Source organism: Budorcas taxicolor, chromosome 11 (assembly GCF_023091745.1).
Source record: "Budorcas taxicolor isolate Tak-1 chromosome 11, Takin1.1, whole genome shotgun sequence".
In the NCBI taxonomy this organism is placed as follows: domain Eukaryota; kingdom Metazoa; phylum Chordata; class Mammalia; order Artiodactyla; family Bovidae; genus Budorcas; species Budorcas taxicolor.
Window position 1 is genome coordinate 163,469,992 of NC_068920.1, and position 21,361 is coordinate 163,491,352.

The 21,361-nt window shown below is 61.4% G+C and overlaps 2 protein-coding genes across 2 annotated transcripts in view; both read left to right on the top strand.

Moving 5' to 3' along the window:
• The window catches only part of ADAMTS13 (ADAM metallopeptidase with thrombospondin type 1 motif 13), a 32,265-nt gene extending 21,001 nt beyond the window's left edge, over positions 1 to 11,264 (top strand). Inside the window, exons 20-30 of the mRNA XM_052649260.1 lie at positions 706 to 880; positions 1,480 to 1,600; positions 3,029 to 3,158; positions 3,274 to 3,453; positions 4,202 to 4,384; positions 6,414 to 6,618; positions 7,358 to 7,664; positions 8,147 to 8,293; positions 8,627 to 8,803; positions 10,313 to 10,497; positions 11,100 to 11,264. Of these exons, the coding sequence (XP_052505220.1) occupies positions 706 to 880; positions 1,480 to 1,600; positions 3,029 to 3,158; positions 3,274 to 3,453; positions 4,202 to 4,384; positions 6,414 to 6,618; positions 7,358 to 7,664; positions 8,147 to 8,293; positions 8,627 to 8,803; positions 10,313 to 10,497; positions 11,100 to 11,264 (1,975 nt within the window). The remainder of the gene's footprint in view (positions 1 to 705; positions 881 to 1,479; positions 1,601 to 3,028; positions 3,159 to 3,273; positions 3,454 to 4,201; positions 4,385 to 6,413; positions 6,619 to 7,357; positions 7,665 to 8,146; positions 8,294 to 8,626; positions 8,804 to 10,312; positions 10,498 to 11,099) is intronic.
• A 984-nt stretch (positions 11,265 to 12,248) lies between these two features.
• On the top strand, positions 12,249 to 21,142 carry CACFD1 (calcium channel flower domain containing 1). The gene is made up of 5 exons (XM_052648830.1): positions 12,249 to 12,385; positions 15,495 to 15,567; positions 16,106 to 16,231; positions 18,928 to 19,035; positions 19,563 to 21,142. Exons 1-5 carry the CDS (start codon positions 12,265 to 12,267, stop codon positions 19,651 to 19,653), a joined length of 519 nt encoding a protein of 172 aa, XP_052504790.1. The 5' UTR covers positions 12,249 to 12,264; the 3' UTR covers positions 19,654 to 21,142.
• Positions 21,143 to 21,361: the final 219 nt, after the last annotated feature.

Below are 21,361 nucleotides of genomic sequence, written 5' to 3' on the forward strand. Positions count from 1 at the left end.
CAAACCCACAGATGTCCAGCCACAGACGGCACTTTGTCATTGCCGTCGTCCACCCCGTAGCGTTCCAGCTGACGGAGACTTATCAGGCTGATTTGCCGCTAGCCGTCTGGGGGACTGGAGCCAGTCCCCTCCCTCTCTGGGTCCCAGATTTGTCACCTGGGCAGCGGGGGTGGGGTGGCCTAGCCTGCTGGTGGTGGGCGGGTGGCTCTGGGCACCCCCCCCACCCCCCCCGCACACCGTGTGACAGCAGCGGACATAGCAGTCACTGCCCTCTCCTGCTGAGGGCTGAGCCTGCCCTGGGGTCCTCTCCACACGGCGCTCCAGGCCGCCTCCAGCTCTCAGGGCCAGCGCAGGAGACACGTTTGCTGTCCCTGAGCCGGCGAGTCGCCTGCATCTGGCACGTGCCTCCCAGCACCGCTGGGTCTAGGTCACGCAGAGCCACGCTGTTTTCTGGTTGGGGACCCGCCTTTGCCTCTGAAAGGCGGGAGGGTCAGGCCTGTCTCTGCACCCTGGGTGCTGAGCAGAGGCCCGCAGCCATTCAGCCAGGCTTCAGGGAAAGGCCCCTGGCCTTGCCTCTTTGTGAGGAACCCTTTCTGGGCTCTTGGAGACTGGGGATCAGGTTCACCGCCTCTGCGCCAGGAGCTGGGTTGCACGACCGCCCGAAGGCAGAGGCAGGGCCTGACGGCTGTCGTGTCCCATCCTCAGGGAGACAGACGCGTGCTCGGCCTGTGGAGCAGACCCGGCCGTGCAGAACACGACGTGTATGCCGGGGGCAGATGGCACGGGGCTGTCGGCAACTGCTGGGCCCTGCTCTGCAGACGAGAAGCCACCTGCCCCGGAGCCCTGTGTCGAGGCGGCATGTCCTCCCAGCTGGGACCAGGTGAGCGTCCTGGGAGAAGGGGGAACTCTGGTTACGCTGGCTTCCTGGCCAGAGCTGGAAGACTGCCCTCATGCAGGGCTGCTGTCCCCGGGAGGCACCTGGGCAGAGGGCAGACTTCGACGCAGAGCTCAGGGTGCTGGGACGCCCCCTCCCCACTGGCGAGCAGCCTGAAGCATCCAGAGCCTGATAGGATGGTGGCACTGCTGCCAGGCTCCGGCCGGCGTCCATGGGCTCAAGCTGGGAGGCGCTGCTTTCAGACAAGCATGCCGGACAATGCCCCCAACTTCCTTGGGCTGCGGTGGTGGTGGTGGGACTTCAGGGCCAGGTGTACCTGCTAATCTGGCTCCCAAGGCCCAGTGCTGCCTGCCCCACAGTGATTGCTCAGGCTGGTGTAGAGGCTAGGGTGGGGCATGAAGACACCCCCGGGGCCAGGAAGCCAGCTTCCTGGGAAAGCAGCCATGGGTGGGTGGCCTTTGGGTGCTGGTGACCACTTCTGTTCTCTCCTGAAGGGGTGCGCTGGGTGGGAGTGGAGGGCCAGGTGCCCGGGGGTCTGGAGATGGGTGGCCCAGACCCACCCGCTCGGTTCCTGGCCCCTGCAGCTGGACGTCCGGTCCCCGGGGCGGGAGGCTGCATCCCCAACGGGCGGCCCCAGGCTGGAGGCGCTCGCCACGCACGTGTGGACACCCCTGGCGGGGCCGTGCTCTGCCTCCTGCGGTCAAGGTGAGGCCCTGGTACTCCTAAGGGTCGGCTAACTCGAGAATAGCGTTTGAGGTGGCATACACAAGGACATGACCTTATAAGCAAGGAGACTGGGGCCACCCAAGCACAGCAACCACCTGAACGTGCCCGTTGATTGGCTGGAAGGTAGGAAGTGATCATAAAACCCAGCCGTGCTGGGACCCAAGAGCATATTCTTAAGGTCTAAGGCGGGCCCCAAGCTTAGGTCTGAGCTTTCTGGCAGCCAATCCAGAGAAGCAAAAATTAATGTTAAGATACAGAGTGTTTTAAACTAAAAACTCTGGGAATTCCCTGGTGGGCCAGTGAATAGGACTCACTGCCGTGGCCCGAGTTCAATCCCTGGTCAGGGAACTAAGATCTGGCAAGCTGCGAGGCAAGGCTGGAAATAACTAACTAACTAACTAACCTAAAACCCTAATCACTTGCTCAGCTAAACCCTAGCATGTTTAGAATTGAGGCCAGAGATTTCTTTTGTGGATACTCCTAAAGGAGAGATTCAAGGACACGGCCCTAATAACATCTTGGCGGTAGACACAGTAAGAGGTTTTAATGTAACAACTCTTACAATGCCCCTCAATAAAAAAGAGCAGCCACCACTTTTGAGCGCCTACTATGTGCCAAGCACTTTCTGTGTGTGCGTGCATGCTCAGTGGCTCCGTCACGTCCAACCTTTGTGACCCCATGGACTGTAGCCCACCAGGCTCCACTGTCCATGGAATTTCCCAGGTTAAGAATCCTGGAGTGGGTGGCCGTTTCCTTCTCCCTGGGATCTTCCTGACCCAGGGAACAAACCCGTGTCTCTTGTGATTCCTGCACTAGCAGGCAGGTTCTTTACCACTGAGCCACCTGGGAAGCCCGTCAAGCACTGTCTAGTCTCCTGGAAAAATCTTGATAAATATCCCTCCAAGTCAGGCACCATTAGATGAAAAAACTGAGGTTCAGAGAGGTTAAGTCACTTGTCCAAGGTCACACAGCTGGTAGGTGGCAGAAAGTGAAAGTCGCTCAGCTGTGTCCGACCCTTTGCGACCCCATGGACTATACAGTCCATGGAATTCTCCAGGCAGAATACTGGAGTGGGCAGCCTTTCCCTTCTCCAGAGGATCTTCCCAACCCAGGAATTGAACCCAGGTCTCCTGCATTGCAGGTGGATTCTTTACCAGCTGAACCACAAGGGAAGCACAAGAATACTGGCGTGGGTAGCCTATCCCTTCTCCAGGGGATCTTCCCAACCCAGGGATCAAACTGGGGTCTCCTGCATTGCAGGCAGATTTTTTACCAACTGAGCTCTGAGGGAAGCCGGGACTCAAATCCAGGGAGGCCTCATCTGCTACAGCTGTCCAGAGATTGGGGCCCCCGCAGTCCTCGCTGACCCCCTTCTCGGGGCGCCGGGTTCCTCCTTCCTCCCCACAGGCCTGGCGGAGCTGCATTTCGTGTGCATGGACCCTGCCCTCAGGACACCCGTCCGGGAAGAGCTGTGTGACCTGGCAAGCAAGCCCGGGAGCCGGCGGGAGGCCTGCCAGGCTGCCCCGTGCCCGGCCAGGTGAGTCCGAGGGAGGGAGGGCATGCAGAGGGGCAGCGGTCTGGGTGCCCCCAGGAGGAAGGAGCTCCAGCCTGGCTGCGGCTCCCTACGGAGCGCTGGCCTTCCCTCCCTGCAGGTGGGAGACCCGAGCCTTGGCACCGTGCCCAGTGACCTGTGGAGGTGGGCAGGTGCCACTGGCTGTTCGCTGTGTGAGGATGGACCAAGGCCGCCTCGTCTCCCTGCCTCACTCCAAGTGCTGGCCCGTGCCCCGGCCTAGGCCCCTGGAGGACTGCAGCCTGGAGCCCTGCCCTGCCAGGTGGGCCCCTCCCTGAGGAGGCAGGCAGTCCTAGGCGAGCACCCTTGCAGGGTGGCATCATCACCTCCCATTAGCTCCTAAGCCTTGGCGTCTTCACCCGCAGGAGGGGGTCATACTGGTGCACAGAAGACTGGGGGGGTTGGGGCTTTGTCACACAGGGTTTGGAATGCTGTGGGCACATGCGGTTGGTGGCTCGTTCTTCATCACTTGCTCTTTACTGGGCACCTGCTATGCCCAGCTGCTGCGCTGTCACAAGGGGACACCACCGCTAACAAGACAGTCACGCAGCCCCGTCCTCACGGAGCAGACGCCAGGGGCTGGGGGCGGGGGGACGCATGACAGAGAAGATTGATGGGAAGATATATATATGTATGTGTGTATACGTATAATTTGACGGACGGTGTTGGTGTGACGTGGAAACACAGTGGGGAAGAAGGTTGGGAGTCCTGGCGGGGCGGGTCCGGGTGATGGTGGGGCTGGGATTCCTATTGGAGACCGATGTCTCTGCAGGGCCCCTTGGGTGCCTGGCCCCTTCCCCATTGCTTTTCTGGACGCTTCTGCCCTCAGCTTCCCCTTCTGCAAAGCGGGGTCTTCTGAATGTTCTCTGTCCCCTGCACTGCTCCTCCCGGTGGAGACGTAAAAGTGACTCCCCGGAGAGAGAACATTTTCCAGGCCCTTTCCGGTCTGGGGTGGACGTGAGGGGAAGCCGGGCTCCCCTGGGGCGCCCCTTGACTCCTGTTTGCCCCAGGTGGCGGTACAAGCTGGCGGCCTGCAGCCTGAGCTGTGGGGGAGGGGTGGCGCAGAGGATCCTGTACTGTGCCCGGGCCCTCGGGGAGGACATGGACGAGGAGATCCTGCCGGACACCCAGTGCCAGGGGCTGCCCCGCCCAGAGCAGCAGGAGGCCTGCAGCCCGGAGCCCTGCCCGCCCAGGTCAGCAGCCCCAGCCTGGGCAGTGGGCAGCCTGAGCACCTGCCGAGTGCTGACGTGGGGCCAGGCCGTGGGGGTTACAGGGCAGGCGTCTCAGGGGCACCGGAAATAGGACCCCCACCCCCCTCCTGGCAGGCTGCATCCGGTGTCATTCCAGCAAACTCAGTCGCTGTCGGTTCAAATGGGGGTGGGGCTGGGGGCTTCCCGGTGGAGGAGGCAGCATCTGAGCAGTGCCCGAGGGCTGTCCACCTGGGGCTCAGCACCGCTCGAGGCCACGGGAACAGCTCGGGTCCCGCCAGGGGGGTCCAGAGACGGGTGGGAGCCTGGTGGGGAAGCTCCCAGTGTCCCCGCGGCTTCTCTTGGCAACTTTGCACTTAGATAATGCACTGCTCCTGTGTGTCACTCAGAAACGTCCAGGAAAGAATGCAAGTCACCCGCGTCCCACCACCAGGTTTCATAGATGCTTCCGTATCTGTTTCCTCTGTCTGTCTCCATGGTTTTAAAGAAGTATGCCACCGCAGGATGGCTTCACTTACGCTGAAACCTTTAAACTCATCTGTGATTTATCTGGGGTCTGTTGCAAAGTAGGGGGCTTCCCGGGTGGTGCTAGTGGTAAAGAGCCCGCCTGCCAACGCAGAAGACATGAGACTCAGGCTCGATCCCGGGGCTGGGAAGATGTCCTGGAGGAGGGCATGGCAACCCATTCCAGTATTCTCACCTGGAGAATCCCATGGACAGAGGAACTTGGAGGGCCACAGTCTGTAGGGTCACAAAGAGCCGGACGCGACTGAAGCAACTTAGCACGCGTGCGAAGTAGGGGAGCAAAACGTTTTTCCGAGTCACGGCTAGCGGCATTGGCTGCACCCCCCCTGCCCCTGCGAGGTGCCTCCTTCATTGCACCTGACTTCTCCTGTGTCGGACCTGTGTGAGGCTTCCTACCAGACTCTGTTGGTTTATACCCCACCTACCGCCACCCCCAAGTCAAAGTGTTTTAATCGCTGTAACTTTATGATCCGTTTGCTGTCCATACCTGTGTCCCTTGATTTCCTTGCTCACGCTAAAACGTGCACTCCATTTATTTTTGCGCATCATATTTGAGATGATGTGGGATTTTTTAAATGGGAATTTCGTGCACACAGGAGCTCCACTCACCCCTGGAATGTCCCTGTGGCCACCCTGGCCTCCGTGATGTTCTGGAACATTCCAGGCGATGCTTGTGCACCTGCCTTCCTGCTGCTCTTGTATTTGTCTCCTCAGAAATCCCTCCCCTGGCTCTGCTCGAGGTGCCATCACAGGGAGGCAGGGGGTCCCCCCGAGACACTGTCACAACGCGGATGGGGGTGGGGCAACCTGCTGCTGGCATCTAGTGGGTGGAGGCCGGGGGAGCCCCTACACACACCCTTCACTGTTCAGATGGCCCCGCGACAAAGACCTATCCGGCCCCAAACGTCACGAGGTGGAGACCTGTGTGTGCTCCAAGGCGGGTGGGGAGGACTTGGTCTGGTTCCCGGCCGTATCTCGGCACCTGGAACAGCGCCAAGCCCGCAGAAGGCACGCGGTTGGGAGGGGGCATCTCGGGTCTCGGGGCTGGGGCAGCCTAGTGTAGTGATTAGGACTCCAGGCCCCAGGGCAGCCTGCCTGGCTTCAGCCCTGGCTCTGAATGTACCAGTCGTCATCATTTGCTGAAAGATGATAAATCACCATGTGCAGGAGTGAATGATGGGGACGGAGATCAGCTGTCCATCATCCCAGGGCATGGCTGCCCCGTCCCTGTTCTTGACCCAGCCAGCAGCTGGTGCCATGGGTGTTCTGTGACAAAGGGGACCTTCTTAAGGAAACAGAGCTCTCTTTCCTGCAGAGCTTCCCCTGTGCCACTCAGCCCGGTTATCAGCCAGGAGGGGCCCAGGGACTGTGCTGCTGGACCCCCCCGGGGGCCTCGGAACTGGTCCTGGCTGGCTGTCCGAGAAGCCCCCCTGGGCAGTGCCCCCTCTGGGGGAGCCGAACCTCTCCCTGGGGTCTTCTCTTGCTGCAGGTGGAAAGTCACGTCTCTCGGCCCGTGCTCGGCCAGCTGTGGGCTCGGCACGGCCACCCGCTCGGTGGCCTGTGTGCGGCTGGACCGCGGCCAGGACACGGAGGTGGACAGGGCAGCCTGCGCGGGCCTCGTGCGGCCACAGGCCAGCATCCCTTGCATCGTCGCCGACTGCGCCTACCGGTGGCACGTCAGCGCCTGGACACAGGTAAGTGCTGCAGCTGGGGCTGGCCGGCCAGTGTGTCAGCCGAGGGTCCTCACGCATGGGACCTCGGGCAGGGGGTTATGATCCCCTGAAAGGAGGGGGAGAGCCAGGCCTGTTAGGACACTGAGGGATGGAAGACCTAGAGGTATCAGGGGACAGGTAGGCCTTCAGAGACCCCGAGGTCTGGAGACGTTGGAAGATGAAGGGCTGATAACTCCGGAAGGAGAGCAGCTGCCATCCTGCGCCCAGCACCTTGCAAAGCCCTGGAGAGACAAAGGTAGACAGGGCTGGGTCCCTCCCCCTGGAGGGGCTCGCTCACAGTGCGGAGGGGAGAAGAGGCAGAGCACACGGCCGCCAGCGTCAGGAGCCTGGGCATCCAGGGTGGAGAGATGGTCACTTGGAAGAGGCGGCGTGGGGTGGGCAGGCAGGGTGGACGCTGCGCTGCAGTGAGTGATGGAGGGCAGGAGGATGAAGCCACGGGTCCCCACTCTGGGGCCTGGAGACAGCGAGGCCTGGAGGGTGACAGGCAGAGACTCGGGTTTGAATCCATGCTACTCCTCTCTCCGTGACCCTTGCAGGGTGACTTCTCTGAGCCTCAGTCTTCTCATCTGGAGAATGGACACATATGCTCTCCTCCTGCGTTGGGCAGAGATTATATCGGAACCTGCCTGGCCTCTGGTCAACCACTGTGCTTGTCTCGCCCCGGCAGGGTCAGCCTCACTCTGTCCCTCTTCCCTGGCAGTGCTCCGTCTCCTGTGGGGAGGGCATCCAGCATCGGCATGATGCCTGCCTAGGGCCCCGGGCCCGGGTGCCTGTGCCCGCCGACTTCTGCCAGCACCTTCCCAAGCCGGTGACCGTGCGGGGCTGCCAGGCCGGGCCCTGCGCGGGGCAGGGGACGGCCAGCCTGGCGCCCCGCGAGGAAGCCACTGCTCCAGGCCAGACCACAGCTGCCACAGCTGCGTCCCCGGAGTGGCCCCAGCCCCACACCCACCTCCTCTCCCCAGCTCAAGGACGCCTGCCCAGGCCCCAGGAAAGCCCGGTGGAGACCAGTTAGTTTGATTCCTTCTTTCTGTGTGGGGGTGCTGCAGGAGGGGGGCAAAGGCATCTTCACCGCGGAGAGTCAGACTGCGCCCTTCATGGGGGCCTCTCAGGGGGGTGGACCTGTGACTGCAAGACTCTGGACGCTGGGCTGAGCGCAGCTGAACTGGAGGGGTGGGCTTGGGAGGCTGGGCCCTCTGCCTCACTGGGAAAGCGCAAGCTCACTTTTACTATCATCGGGGAGAGGGACCCGAAGGTTGAGAAGAGTCAAAAGCCCTGCCCGTGTGACCCACTGGCGCAGCAGGCGTGGCTCTGTGCCTGGGGTGGTGATACGCTGGCCCACGCAGCCCCCTTCCCACCCGGGAAGGCTTCCGGTGGGGCCTGGGAGGACATGAGCCACCCCAGCTCCCAGGCTCCTCCCCTGGCCCTGCCCTGCGGGGGACGCCCCGCCTGGGAGCGCGGCTCACCTGCCCTCCTGCTGCTCGCCGGCTAGGTGTCTGTGGCCGGCAGCACCTCGAGCCAACGGGAATCATCGACATGCGAGGCACGACGCGGCCGGACTGTGCGGTGGCCATCGGGCGGCCCCTGGGTGAAGTGGTGACCCTCCGGGTCCTGGAGGGTTCTCTCAACTGCAGTGCTGGTATGTCTGGACCACAGGAGCAGCTGCTGCCAGTGCCGGGGTCTGGGGGTGCCAGTGAGGGTCACTCGAGGGTGCCCCATGCCTGGGAGCATGCTCCAAGTGCCTCCCCACGTGTAATCACTACAGCCAGCTGAGGACTGGGGTGTGGTTGTCCCCATTTCACAGATGAGGAAACTGAGGTTAGAAGAGATTAAGTTATACATGGAGTTCCTTAGTGTTGCATGGCCAGTAAGTGGGCGTGTCGGGACCTGAACTCAGCTGAGTCTGCGCCAGGCCACTGGGCTGCTGCTGGACTTGGGGTGCTGGGTCTTCACTGCACTGCCCCTTCCCCAGGGGAGATGCTGCTGCTTTGGGGCAGGCTCATGTGGAGGAAGATGTGCGGGAAGCCGGCCGGCATGGTTTTCAGCTCCCAAGCCAACACGCTGCTGGTGAGGCAGCGTCTTGTGCAGCCCGGAGGCGGAGTGCTGCTGCGGTATTCGAGCCAGCCTGCCCCGGGAGCCTTCCACGGAGGTACGGCGAGGCAGTGGAGCCTCCCCACCCTCCCAGAACCTGCCAGCGGGGCCAGTCCTGATGGACTGGTGGGCGGGGCAGACGGAGGACTGAGCTGCTGTTGTTGTTCACTTTCTCCGTGTGTCCCACTCTCTGAGACCCCACGGACTGCAGCACGCCAGGCTTCCCTGTCCTTCACTATTTCCCTGAGTTTGCTCAAAACTCATGTCCATCGAGTCGGTGATGCCATCCAACCATCTCATCCTCTGTTGCCCCCTCCTCCTCCTCCCCTCAGTCTTTCCCAGCATCAGGGTCTTTTCTCATGAGTCTGCTCTTTGCATCAGGTGGCCAGAGTATTGGAGCTTCAGCTTCAGCATCAGTCCTTCCTATGAATATTCAGGGTTTATTTCCTTTAGGATTCACTGGTTTGATCTCCTTGTAGTCCAAGGGACTCTCAAGAGTCTTCTCCAGCACCACAGTTCAAAAGCATCAATTCTTCGGCACTCAGCTTTCTTTATGATCCAACTCACATCCATACATGATTACTGGAAAAAACGTAGCTTTGACCAGACGGACCTTTGTTGCAAAGTAATGAGCTGACTGTGAATGAAATGCAGTGCCTTCCTGGACCCCCCGACACCCCACCCCTGCACGTGTGCCCAGGACAGGGTCCTGAGCTGTGCAGCCTCCCTTCCTCTGGGGCCCCGTGGCACAAGGGCTCACACCCTCCCTCAGACCACCGAGGCCCCACACCCTGGCCTGGCACTCAGGTCCTTCAGGATCCTTTAAGGGCCTTCTGCATGCTGCCTTGCCCAGCCCCACTGAGTGCACTGTCCTCTTGGCTCATCCTCTGCAGAGCAGGGTGTGTGTGTGCGCACACCTCATATGCAGGACAGTGGCCGGGAGCCCTGCAAGCCTGGGGCCCCAGCGCATCATTGCCCTCTGGCTTGCTTTGGGGGTCTTGCCCTCTTCCTGCAGCCCAAGCTGCTGGAAGGTGGCTTCCCTCGGGGTTCCAGGCACTTCTGGGCCCCCCAGACCTCAGATGGGAAGTGGGACCCTGGGACCCTTCTTCCTTGGCCCCTCAGCATGGAGCACAGGTCCTGGCTGCCGGCCTGGTCCTCGCTCCTCACTTCCCAGGCTCCCCACGCACAGGCACCTGCCTTGGGGGAGACTCAGGAGGGCTGCCCCCGGGCCGGGTCTGTGTAAAGCTCTCTTGCACGTGTGACTTCGCTGAGATCTCTTAAAGTCTGTCCTGCCCAGTGTGTGCTCCTGTTCCCTTCACTTTGCAGAAGGAACTGAAGCCCAGAGCATTTAAAGCCTTCATTAGGGTCACCCAGCCAGGAAGTGGTAGAGGTGGGGTTCAGTGGGGACTTCTGCCGGGGCCCCTGATCCTGACCGTGGTGCCGCACCGATCCCCACTGCTGCCCGGCTGTGAGCTGCCCTGGCCTCTGCCAGGAGCAGCCATTCCTGGGGCATCCTCTGTGTGTGAGGTGGTCCACACACAGTTTGTCCACCTGCTCTCCCCTGCAGGATGTGACATGCAGCTCTTCGGACCCCGGGGTGAAATCTTGAGCCCATCGATGAGTCCGGGTGGGAGGAACGTGGGGGGCTGTCGCATCTTCATCGACGTGGCCCCGTGGGCCAGGATCGCCATCCATGCCCTGACCGTGGACAGCGGCACCAGAGCTGAGGGAACTGATGCCAGTTACATCTTGGTGAGGCTGCTGGGATGGGGACAGGAAGGGGCTGACTTCTGCCATCATTCTCGACAGCCGTCCCTGGGGACGGGCAGGGACTGGACTGGAGGGTTGCTGGGCCCACTGAGTCTACTTCAGACCAAAATCCTCAAAATCAGTGAATGAATGGCAGATAAGTTTCCTCCACTTATTTCCCAGCAAATGTTTCTTGAGCTCCCTACAAGAATGAAATACAGGAACTGGCTGATGTAGACAGCCGGTTCACTCAGGACTGAAGCATAATTTTAGCGCATCAGATAATTTTACTAGAAGAGTAGGCCAAGCCCTCCCTCGATGAGCTTTCGTGTGTTCTGGGAGAACTGGCCTCTGTAAGGTATCAGCTTCCTGCAGGAGGCTGTCTGGCCTCTGTACAAATCTGGGCTCAGATCCCAGCTGTGGCATTCTGGCTGTGTGTCCTTGAGGAAGGAGTACAACTTCTTTGAGCCTCAGTTGCTCAGGTAGAATAACAGCGTCTTCGTGATGGGCTGCTGTGTGACCTGGGTGTACGACACTTTACACATTAAGTGCTTATGCTAATTATTATTTGCGGTCGGTCCTTTGGGCTGCCTCTTTTCTCCCAGATCCGGGACATCCACAGCCTGAGGACAACGGCATTTCGTGGGCAGCAGACGCTCTACTGGGAGTCAGAGGGCAGCCAGGCAGAGATGGAGTTTAGCCAGGGCTTCCTGGAAGCACACGCCAGCCTTCGGGGCCAATACTGGACCCTCCACACGAGAGCTCGTTAGCCAGCGGATCCCCTGCCTCAGCTTCCTCTCCAAGCGCATCCCTAAGTTGCTCGGGGGACACAGTGGAATGCCTCCTCCCAGTACCAGTAGGGAAAGGAAGGTGCCTGACATTTATGAACACCTGGCAGGTGTCCGTCCAGCCCTGGTGAGCTGACTCTGGTGTCTGAGTGCCTCCTCCAACAGACAGAACACGAGGGGGTGGGAGGCGGGACTCTTCCAGCCCCTCGGGTACCAATAAACTGAGCGTTCCGTCTGAGTAGCGTTTTCTTTACTCAAAGTGCCCGAACACGGCTTGAAAACCCAGCCCACCGCACAACGGGGATTCCCTGGCCGCAGTCGGGCTCCACATCCACACCCGATTCCAGGAAACCCCGGGCCACCGCCAGCGGTCGTCCGTCTATCCAGGGAGGGAGGCTGGAGTCCCGAGGCCCTGATGCCCGCGCTCCCGTCGCTTCCCTGCGACGCCCCGCCCCTCTGCTAGTCTGAGTGGGGAGGCAGAGCGCCGGAGAGTCCCGCGGGGCAGGGCCCGGACCTGTGCTGGTAAGCGCGAGGGGGCCGGGCGCGCTCAGTCCCTGTCCCCGCGGGCCACGCCCCTATGCTAATGAACAAGAGCTTCGGGCGTCCACCCCCGCGCCCAGCCACGACGCCCCCGCCTCTACGTTAACAACCCCGGGCCTCTCGGGCGCGCCAGCGGACCCCGCCCCCTATGCTAATAACATGAAGCCCCGCCTCTATGCTAATAAGCGCGAGGCCCCCGGGCGCTTTCCGTCCAGGTTCCCGAGGGCCACGCCCCCATGCTAAAGACACGACGCCCCGCCCCTATGCTAATAAGCCCGGGCCTCTCGTGCGCCCTCCGCCCGGCCCCGCCAGCCCCTTCCCCGCCAGCCCCGCCCCCTATGCTAATAAGCGGCCGCCTCTCCCACAAGGCCGCGCGCCGGGACTACGCGGCCGGCTCCGCGGCTCTTTGTGCGCGCGGCGGGCAGCGCCTGACAGCGGCACCATGAGCGGCGCGGGCGGAGCGGCGGTGGCGCCCGCGAGCTCGGCGCAGCCCGCGCCGGAGGAGGGCATGACGTGGTGGTACCGCTGGCTGTGTCGCCTGTCGGGGGTGTTAGGGGCAGTCTGTGAGTACTCGGCCCGGCCCCGCGCCCCCCACCCCGCGTGCCTCCTGGAAGGGACCCGCTCGAGATGCAGTCCGCTGGTTGCGCTGGGCTCGCGGGACGCGGGCGCTTCTGTGGTTGCCATGGTTACCGGCTGGCGGCCCGGACTCAGGGCGCGTTCCGGCGGGGGGGGTGGTGGAGCATGACCGCCCGGGGAGCCGCGGGCCCGACGTGGCCTCACCGCCGCACCACCCCCCTTCCCACAACCCGCCTGGCCGGAGGGCAGCCCCGCCTGCTGACTCTGCTGCGCGTGCGGACAGCGGCCGCCTTATCCTTCCGGCGAAGGTTGTTTACACGTGGGGCGGGTGCAGGTCTGGCCAGGTTTCCCAAGGGGCGGGTGGTGTCAGGGAGCAGGTGATCCCCGAGGAAGGAAGGTGACCCCTCCTCTGGGTCCTCGCTGTCCACTTGGAGACGTGCGCTTCCTCTGATGTCAGTTCTGCCTCCGGCTGTCAACTCAGCCGCAGCAGCGCCGCGCATCCTCAAGTTCCCGGGATGCAGGCTTGTCCTGGACACACCCCCAACCTCAAGTTTTCCGGGAAGCCAGGCTCTTTTAGTACAACCACCCTCAAAAGAGCAGATGTAGGAAGATGGACCTGCTACTCAGTGAAAGAAGGACCTCGTGGCGGGTCTTCTGAGGCGAGCGCCAGTCTAGCTGAATGGCTGCTACCCACAACCTTGTGAATTACTGGACCGGGGCGGGCACAGCCCGGCGCCTTAGAGAGGGAGTGTCTGTTTGTCCAGGCGTTCTCAGGATTGGCACAGAGGGCCGGGGCCAGGCGGACCTTGATCAGATATGCCAGAAGGAGCACCTCTTTAGGGTCCCTTTCCAGTCTCATGGCCCTCCCAGGTGGGTGGAGGCAGGGTGTGCCCCTGTCCAGAGGCCAGAGTGGGGTGGGCCCTCTGCCAGTCACCAAAGGGCCTCTGAGTCCCTGTCACTGCTATTCAGAGGAAGCATGCTTTTGACTTTGTAGGAGAGACTCGGTATGATCCTTCAGAGTCTGGGTAGCTGTTTCCCTGGCAGATCAAAGTGAGGCTGCTGTGGGACTGACATTGATGAGGCATGGGGTGGGGAGTGGAGGGCCTCACTGTGTCCTGTGGGCCCTCACCCTCCTCCCTTTGTCTTGGGGTCCTCAGCTCTGCCGGTGGTGGTGGTTTAGCCACTGAGTCTTGTCCGACTCTTGTGACTCTATGGACTGTGGACTGTAGCCCGCCAGGCTTCTCTGTGCATGGGATTCTCCAGGCAGGAATACTGGAGTGGGTTGCCATTTCCTTCTCCAGGGGATCTTTACGGCCCAGGAATCGAACCCGGGTCTTCTGCATCGCAGGCAGATGCTTTACCAGCTGAGCCATGAGGCTGAGTCCCTTGTTGACTCTGGCATCCCATCTAGCTTGTGCTTTTGAAGCGGGATACCTGGGCCGCACCAGGAGTTCATGGTGTTGGGGTACTGACCCGTGAAGATGAAGAGAGACCTGTGGCTTCACCCTGAAATGTCACTTTCACCTGCAGATTTGGGAACGTGATTGTCATGTGGATTCCCAAAAGCATATAACACAGGGTCAATTGCAAAGCACACGGGAGTTTTAGAGATGAGACTAGAGTTCAGGTAGAGCTCCTGCTTCTCTCTGGTCGCTGTGTGGAAGCACCACCTTCCTCAGGTAGGGGGCCTTGGAGAGGCGTTTCCTCGGGGGCTTGACTGTCATCTGGAGGAGACAGGCTGGCCCTGGACACCTCCCTCACTTGCGACAAGCATCAGAGGCCCCCGAACAGACATCTTCCAGCACTTGATGGTTAAAGGGCTCCTGGCTGGAGCCTCTTTGTCTGGGTTGAAACCTGGTCCTCCTGGAAGGTTGGCTGTTGGTAGACACGGTTGGAGGTGGAAGGCGGACGTATGGGCCTCTGTCAGGCGAGACTGAGCCCAGCGGACCGTCGGGCAGAAGCAGCGTCATGTCTGGGGCACTCATATCTGTGGCCCTGGGGAGCCTGCTGCCCGAATGAGTGTGACGGTCGGTCCAGGACAGGTGCCACCTTTAGAAGGCCGGAGCACGTCTGTCGCTGCAGGAGACCTTGGGGGTCACACGGGGCAGTCCCCTTCACTTCACGTGGTTTCGTCTTCCATCACTTGCTGTCTGTGTAGGGTTACACGGGAACACGCCAGGAGGGCTCCAGGCCTTCTCAGGGATCAGGTACGGAGGGAGCTGTTGCAAATTTAATGAACTGGTTGCTCATTGCTGCCTCAGGGCGGGGGGGGGCGGGGGGGGGGTGGTGGGCAGCTTCCTGCCCAGCAAGTGGCTTCCTGGCTCTGCCTGGCAGGCTCCTGGAATTCTTGGCAAAGCGGGCTGGGGCCCTGGGGACGGAGGGAGGTGAGTGCACAGACCCTGCCTTGGGAGGCCGTCGGGAGGGGTGAGCTGGCTCTGTGTTTGGGGCCCCAGGGAAGCCGTTTTCCCGGGTAGCAGAGGATGCCTCCTCCCCGCCACAGGCCCTGGGTGTTTCCAGGTGGGTGGGCTGGGCTTCAGGAGAGGAAATGGGCCTGGAAAGGTGAAAAGACCGTACCCAGAGTCACTGGGCTGGGTTGTGGTCAGAGCGGGATTGTGACCCAATTTCTGTTCCAAGAGGGGCATGCCTGTCTGCAGCTACACCCAGGGGGCTTTTCTGTGGCCCACGCGGTGCGTGGTGCCGCCTGCCCTGCCCCGAGCCCTTGAGAGATGGCCTCTCTTTGATGCTGCTCACCTTGCAAGGTGGGTGTCGGGACAGCTGGGGCTCGGAGGGCAGGCTCCCCCAGGCCCGGAACGGAGAGAGGGCAGGATGCCCTTGCTGAGCCCTGGAGCAAGCCAGCTCCGGGATCCCGCTGCGCCCTGGCCGTGGGGTCTGGGCAAGCGCTTCACCTGCCTGAGCTGTCCTCGTGGTCTGTGGAGCCGTGTGCTGGCCTCGATGGGGCCACCTCTCCGAGGGCAGATGTCTGGGTGCTGTGAGGAGAGCCTGGGGCTGAGTCGGAAGGGCTTCTCGCGCTGTCTTGAGCCGTCTCCCTGGGTGGCCTCCCCCGGCCAACTCCCGCTCCTGTGTCTCTCTCTCCAGCTTGTGCAATCTCGGGCCTCTTCAACTGCATCACCATCCACCCTCTGAACATCGCGGCCGGCGTGTGGATGGTGTGAGTAAGCGTGCGACGGTCCTGCCTGGGGGGTTGGGGGTGTGTGTAGAGCCTCACCTCCCAGGAGGGTTGGGGGAGCCCATGGGGGTCGAGTTGGGAGCACTGGTCCATGAGGCTTGCTGGATGCTGGTGGTGTGCGGGGAACTTGGGGACCTGGGGGGTGTGAGTTGTGCAGAACAGTTCCTGTTCTGGGGCTCGGGGGGTTCTTGGGGCAAACAGGGGTTCTTTCCCTCCAGGCTGGGGGGATGGAAGGGCCCAGCCCGCTGGAAGGGCCCAGGGTCTGGTCACTGCGACTGGGACCTGGGCTCCTCCGTGGGAGCCCCCCGAGGGGGGCCGTGGCAGCCCCCAGCCTCAGCTCTTCCCTGGGAGCCCTGCTCCAGCTACCCTGTTCTGGCTCGTCTCGGAGCCTGGTGGGGTGAGCAGCATGGAGGGGGTGTTCCCCGAGGCAGCAGCGGGAGGGGTGGCATCCCGGGGACATGGGCGCCGGGATGCACCAGCCCGGCCCGGTGTCAGCCTGCTCCTCTCCCCGGCCCTCCAGCATGAACGCCTCTGTCCTGCTGCTGTGCGAGGCGCCCTTCTGCTGCCAGTTCATGGAGTTTGCGAACGCTGTGGCAGCTAAGGCAGACCGGCTGCGCTCCTGGCAGAAGGCCGTCTTCTACTGCGGGTGAGGGGCCGCGGGCTGGGCGTGACTCGGCTCCCCAAGACCCTGCCTCTGCCCCACGAGGCGGTGTTGGCCGGGAGCGGGGAGGGGTCGTACTCCCCGGGGAGGTTTAAACGGGGACGGCCTTTGTGCCGAGTCGCGCGGTGGACCAGCTGACCATGATCCAGCGGCTCTGCGCCGCCCGCAGCTCCGGCCGTGAGGCCCGTGCGCCTTGCAGCTTCGAGGGTGATAAGGGAAGGGAGGCTCGCCTGGGCTGTCGGCCCATCCGCTGGGAGTTGTTGGGCGGATTCTGGTAGATCCTTGTGTCCCTCTGGAAAGCCTTTCAGGACAGTGGCCGACCGAGGTGTCCTGACACGGAAGGGGGAAGAACAGGAAATAGGGCCTCCCAATATGTTTTTCTCGGATTTTCCCACTTCTAGCAACAAGTTCTGCATCTGAGTCCTTGCGTCTGAACTCCCAGGTTGAACTAACTTCAGGATGTGTCCCATGCAGCTTCTAGAATAGCGCCTGGTGTCTGGGAGGCTGTTAAGAGCTCCAGGCAACAGCAGGAGTGGTTACCTGGATTATCCTTAGGCATCAACACGGAGGTTTTTATTTCAAAGGTTTCTTCCCTTTCTGGAGGCCAGTGGTTGTGTGGTCAGTTCTAGACCGCTTCCCCCGTGTCTGATCACAGAGGAATGAAATGCGTGTCGGCATGTCCTTTGCCTTGACCTTTATTTTTTAAATGTGTGTTAAAATGCTAACAGTAATGTATGTTTGTTAAAGATAAGCTGGAGAAGAGAAAGTTGTTACTCAAAGCCCCACTACCTGTTACATTTTGATATGTGTTCTTTCAGCCTGTCTGCAGGCATTTTAAAAAACCTGTTTCTCACCCAGTTTTAACCATTGCAAATAAATTTGTGTCCTGGTTTTCCCCCCTTAACATCATGGTACAGATGTTTTCAGTTTTACCACAAAGGCTTCATAACATGACTGTTAATGACAGAAATGCTTATCCCACTGGCTGTGTCGCGCTTTTCTTAGTTTGCCAACTGAAGTACAGGTCAGGCTGCGATGAGCATCTTGGTGCTAAAAATTTCTGTGTTTCTGATGATTTCCTTAGGATCTGTTTCCAGGTGTGGAGTTACTGGGTCAAAGATTATGGTCATTTAAATGATTCCAGTGTGTGGCTAAATTGTTTTCCACAATTTGAAGAGGTTCCCTGGGTTTCTTCCTCCTTGTCCCTGGCCCTGGGCCGTGTGCCTTTTTCACATTTGTGTCTGTTAGCTAAGAGGCGAAGTCTTTTTCTCTGTGCTTTTACTAATTGCATTTTCTTTTTTGGTAATCAATGGTCTAGTTTTCTTTTTACCCGTTGACATCCTAATGTCTTACTTAGTAAGCTGCGTGTGTTTTCTGTATTAAAGATTCCGTCATCTTTTATTGTGTTCCCTGTAAATATATTTCCAGCCTGCTGTTTGCCTTTAATTTTGTTTTAACAGAAGATTTTTTTCCCACGGTCTCTTTTTTCCCTTCACGGTTCCTATTATTATTTTATTACTGGGAAATTTTATAACTCCAGTAAAACCTCACGATCACACCTCCCGCCAGAACGGACACGCAGGTAGAATTCAGTTGGTCGCGCCCAAGAAGAGGGTATACAGTCTTGTCTTCATTGCGTACCGGGTGTGTGTGTTAGCCCAGATCGCTGCCACTGGTCTGGACATCCCAACCAGGACCAGCCACTGACCCTGTGGACGCGTAGGCCAGAGCGGCCGCCTTCCTCCAGGTGGTGCCAGTGGGACCAGACAGAGCGGGGGCTGCCTCACCAGAGATGTGCTCCGCGTGCGCCTCGCCACAGGAAAGCCCCGGGCAGCTTAACCTTTGGAATCTTCCTTGTTGAGATGTGGCTGGTTTCATTGCGCCAGTCGGAGCCTTAGTTTATTTACTGTTTATGCTGTTCCGGGCATCGTGTTAGGCAGTCAACACGCCTTACCTGCTCCATCCCACAACCTCTGAGATTTGATCCCACCCCACCGTAGCGAGATTGAGCCTCCGCTGAATAACTTGCCCTGAGTCACAAGGCCAGCAGGGGCCTGAGCGGACACCGGAATTGTCTCCTCTCTCTGTCTCTATGCACACTGAGGGCTTGGACCATCTCAGCGCTGTTTCCACCTTTTCGGATCATGGACCCTTTCAAAAATCTTCTTCTTTTTTTAATAATCTTGCTTGTGTTTTGGTTGTGCCAGCCCCTTGTTGCTTCGTCTGGGCCTTCTCTAGCTGCAGCCAGGCAGGGCTGCGCTTCCGTCGTGGTGTGCAGGCTTCTCTTGCTGCAGAGCATGGGCTCTATGGGGCGAGACCTCAGTAGCTGTGGCCCATGGGTTTCATTGCTCAGTGGCATAGGGGACCTTCTTGGATTAGGGATCAAACCCGTGTCTGCAGAATTGGCAAGGGGGATCTTTACCACTGAGCCACCGGGGAGGTCTCCCCACAATCCGATGAAAGCCTCGGGTTCTCTCCCCAAAGCACAGAATTCTGCAGACAGGCTTATGAGTGTTTGAGGACTCTGTGAAGCTGGATTGTGAGCCTGTGTCCCAGCTGATGCCCGGGGTCCCTTCCTGTGCCCACTGTCCGGGCAGGGGCTGGGTGAGCCTGGGCAGCAGGAAGTGGTGTTGTGGCCATGGGTGGGCGGGCCTGCCCCGTGACCTCTGCTCCTCCCGCAGGATGGCGGTCGTTCCCGTCGTCATCAGCCTGACCCTGACCACACTGCTGGGCAACGCCATCGCCTTCGCCACCGGGGTGCTGTATGGGCTGTCTGCGCTGGGCAAAAAGTGCGTCTGCTGGTCCCGGCCCGGCTGCAGGGGGAGTGGGGGTGGTCTCTCCCTTCTGGAGCCTCTTGGGGACGCAGGTCTGGGAGCGGCCGTTGACCACTGTCAGTGACCCTCATCAGCGCCTCCGGGGCATCTGAGCTCTAAGGGGTGGAGGCGGGCGAACTCACGGGACCCCTGGGGCGCAGAGTTGGCAGGGGTGCAGGGGCACAGCTCTTGGAGAGCCTCTGCCCATCGGGCCCGCTCCTGGCTCGGTGTTCCGATGCCCCCCCCCCCCCCGGTCCCGCAGAGCACAGCCCGAGGGCCCCAGTCCTCAACTCACGTCCCCAGCAGTCCAGGCCACTCTCAGAGGCGACAGGATGGGTCTCTGCCATCCTCAGTGACAGGGTCTCATCTGGGGAAACCAGGGGGCGTGGCAGGCGCTAGGGAGGGCCCCCCCCAGGGCCCCAGGCCAGGAACGGGGCAGAGGCCGGGCGGCTGCGTGTCTGGGGTCTGTCCCCCGTGTAGCGCTGACTGCCCTGTCTCCCCAGGGGCGACGCAATCTCCTATGCCAGGATCCAGCAGCAGAGGCAGCAGGTGGACGAGGAGAAGCTCACGGACGCCCTGGAGGGGGAGCTGTGAGGGAGTTGGGGCCCTCCTGCCCCCGCCCGCCTCCTGGTCTGAGTGAGCTTGTGCCGAGGAGCGTGGACCCCGAGGGGTCTGGGGAGGAGCCCACGTCTGGTTCTCTCAGTCCTGCTCACCTGTCCCCACGCCCGGAGTCCTCTCTCTGCCCCCTGCCACGCCCCGCCCTTGGCATCACCCTGAGCCAAGTGCCAAGGGGCAGGGTGAGGGCTCGGAGGGCCTCACCGGCAGCAGCAGGGTGAGCAGAGGGAGCCTCAGGGTAACCAGCTGCAGGGCTCTGCACAGACACTGGCCCCACTGTTTCCAGCTGGCCTGGCTTGGCCGGCCACAGGCCACAGGGTGGACTTCGAGACTTCGAGTGGCTGGCGGGACCACCCACCGTGACCGGCTGGAGGCCTGGGAGGAGCTGCTCCTGGGGATGTGGGTCCCGTCTCCATATGGGGGTACATCCGCTCGGGCCTCCTGGCCTCCCAGGCAGGAGCATACCCCGTGAGCTGAGCTGCCTGGGCCGCTTCTGTCTGGCCTCCCACCACCGCCCAGGCCCCGCCAGTCTCCTCCATGGGAGCCCCCAGACGCCCCTCCAGTGCCCCCACCGGCAGCCCTGGCAGCCTGGGGTGTGCTCCGGCCTCTGGTCCCGGCACCGTGGACGAGCACAGAAGCAGGCCTCTCCCCTGGGCCTGGCCGGCCTGGGCCAGCCGTACGCGGCTCTGGGGCTCCGCCCCTGCTCCTCCCAGGAGCATGGGGGGCTGCGCCTGCCTTCTGGAGCCAGCCCCAGGGCTGCACCCAGTCTTTGCTTCCAGATGGACCTTCATCTCTGGGGGTTGCTAGGGTTGGTGGCTGGGAGGCAGGCCCTGTCCTGGGGATAGCAGCATGCCCCCAGCCCTCAGCTGGGCTGAGCTCTGGGGCGGCAGGGTCTACCGTGCGGCCAGCCCGGCGGGACATGTGCCTTCAGGGGTCCTCTGGGACCATCTTCCTTAGGCCTGTGCCGGGGTCAAAGGGCTGTGGGCTGTAGGCCTCTCCAGGCCGGCAGGGTGTGTGCGTGTGCGTGTGCGTGCGCGTGTCTCCTGTGTGTGCCGTGGATCAGACTGTCTACCTCCCTGGAGCAGCGAGGGCCCTGCCCACCTCCTGGCTCATCCTTCCCCAGGAAGTGGGGCTCTGGGGTCACTCCTGCTTCTGCTGGGCCTCCCTGCTGACTGGGGTCTCCCTGCTGACGGAGCCCTTCCTGCTGATGGGGGTCTCCTTGCTGCAGGAGGGAAGAGCTGGCTGTGTGTGGAGCAGGGCTGTGGCTCTGGCCTGTGAGGAAGCTGGGCGGGTGTTAGGGAGGCCCTCCAGCCCCTGGGTCACAGGCTAGAGTGGGCAGGTCACCCACCGAGGTGGCCAGGACTTGCCCACCCTGGGGGTCTGGGCTCTGTCCTCCCATGCTCCTTGTCGACTCTCCGTGTCTGGCTTGTGTTTTGAGCAATAAAGCCCGGTGGCGGTCTGTACTCTTGCTCCCGTGCTCTGCTCGTTACCTTTTCCCTCTGGTCCAGAAGGGACACCCTGACCCCAGAGCAGCCGAACAGGGGCCCCTGGCCCCGGGGGAGCCCACCATGTCATCGGGGTGCCATGCAGCCTGCTCCCAGCATCTCAGACGGCGCAGGTGGCTCTTCTGAGCGCACAGCTAGGAGGAGCTGGAACCTCACGGCCGGGGAGACCCAGCCCTTGCCCC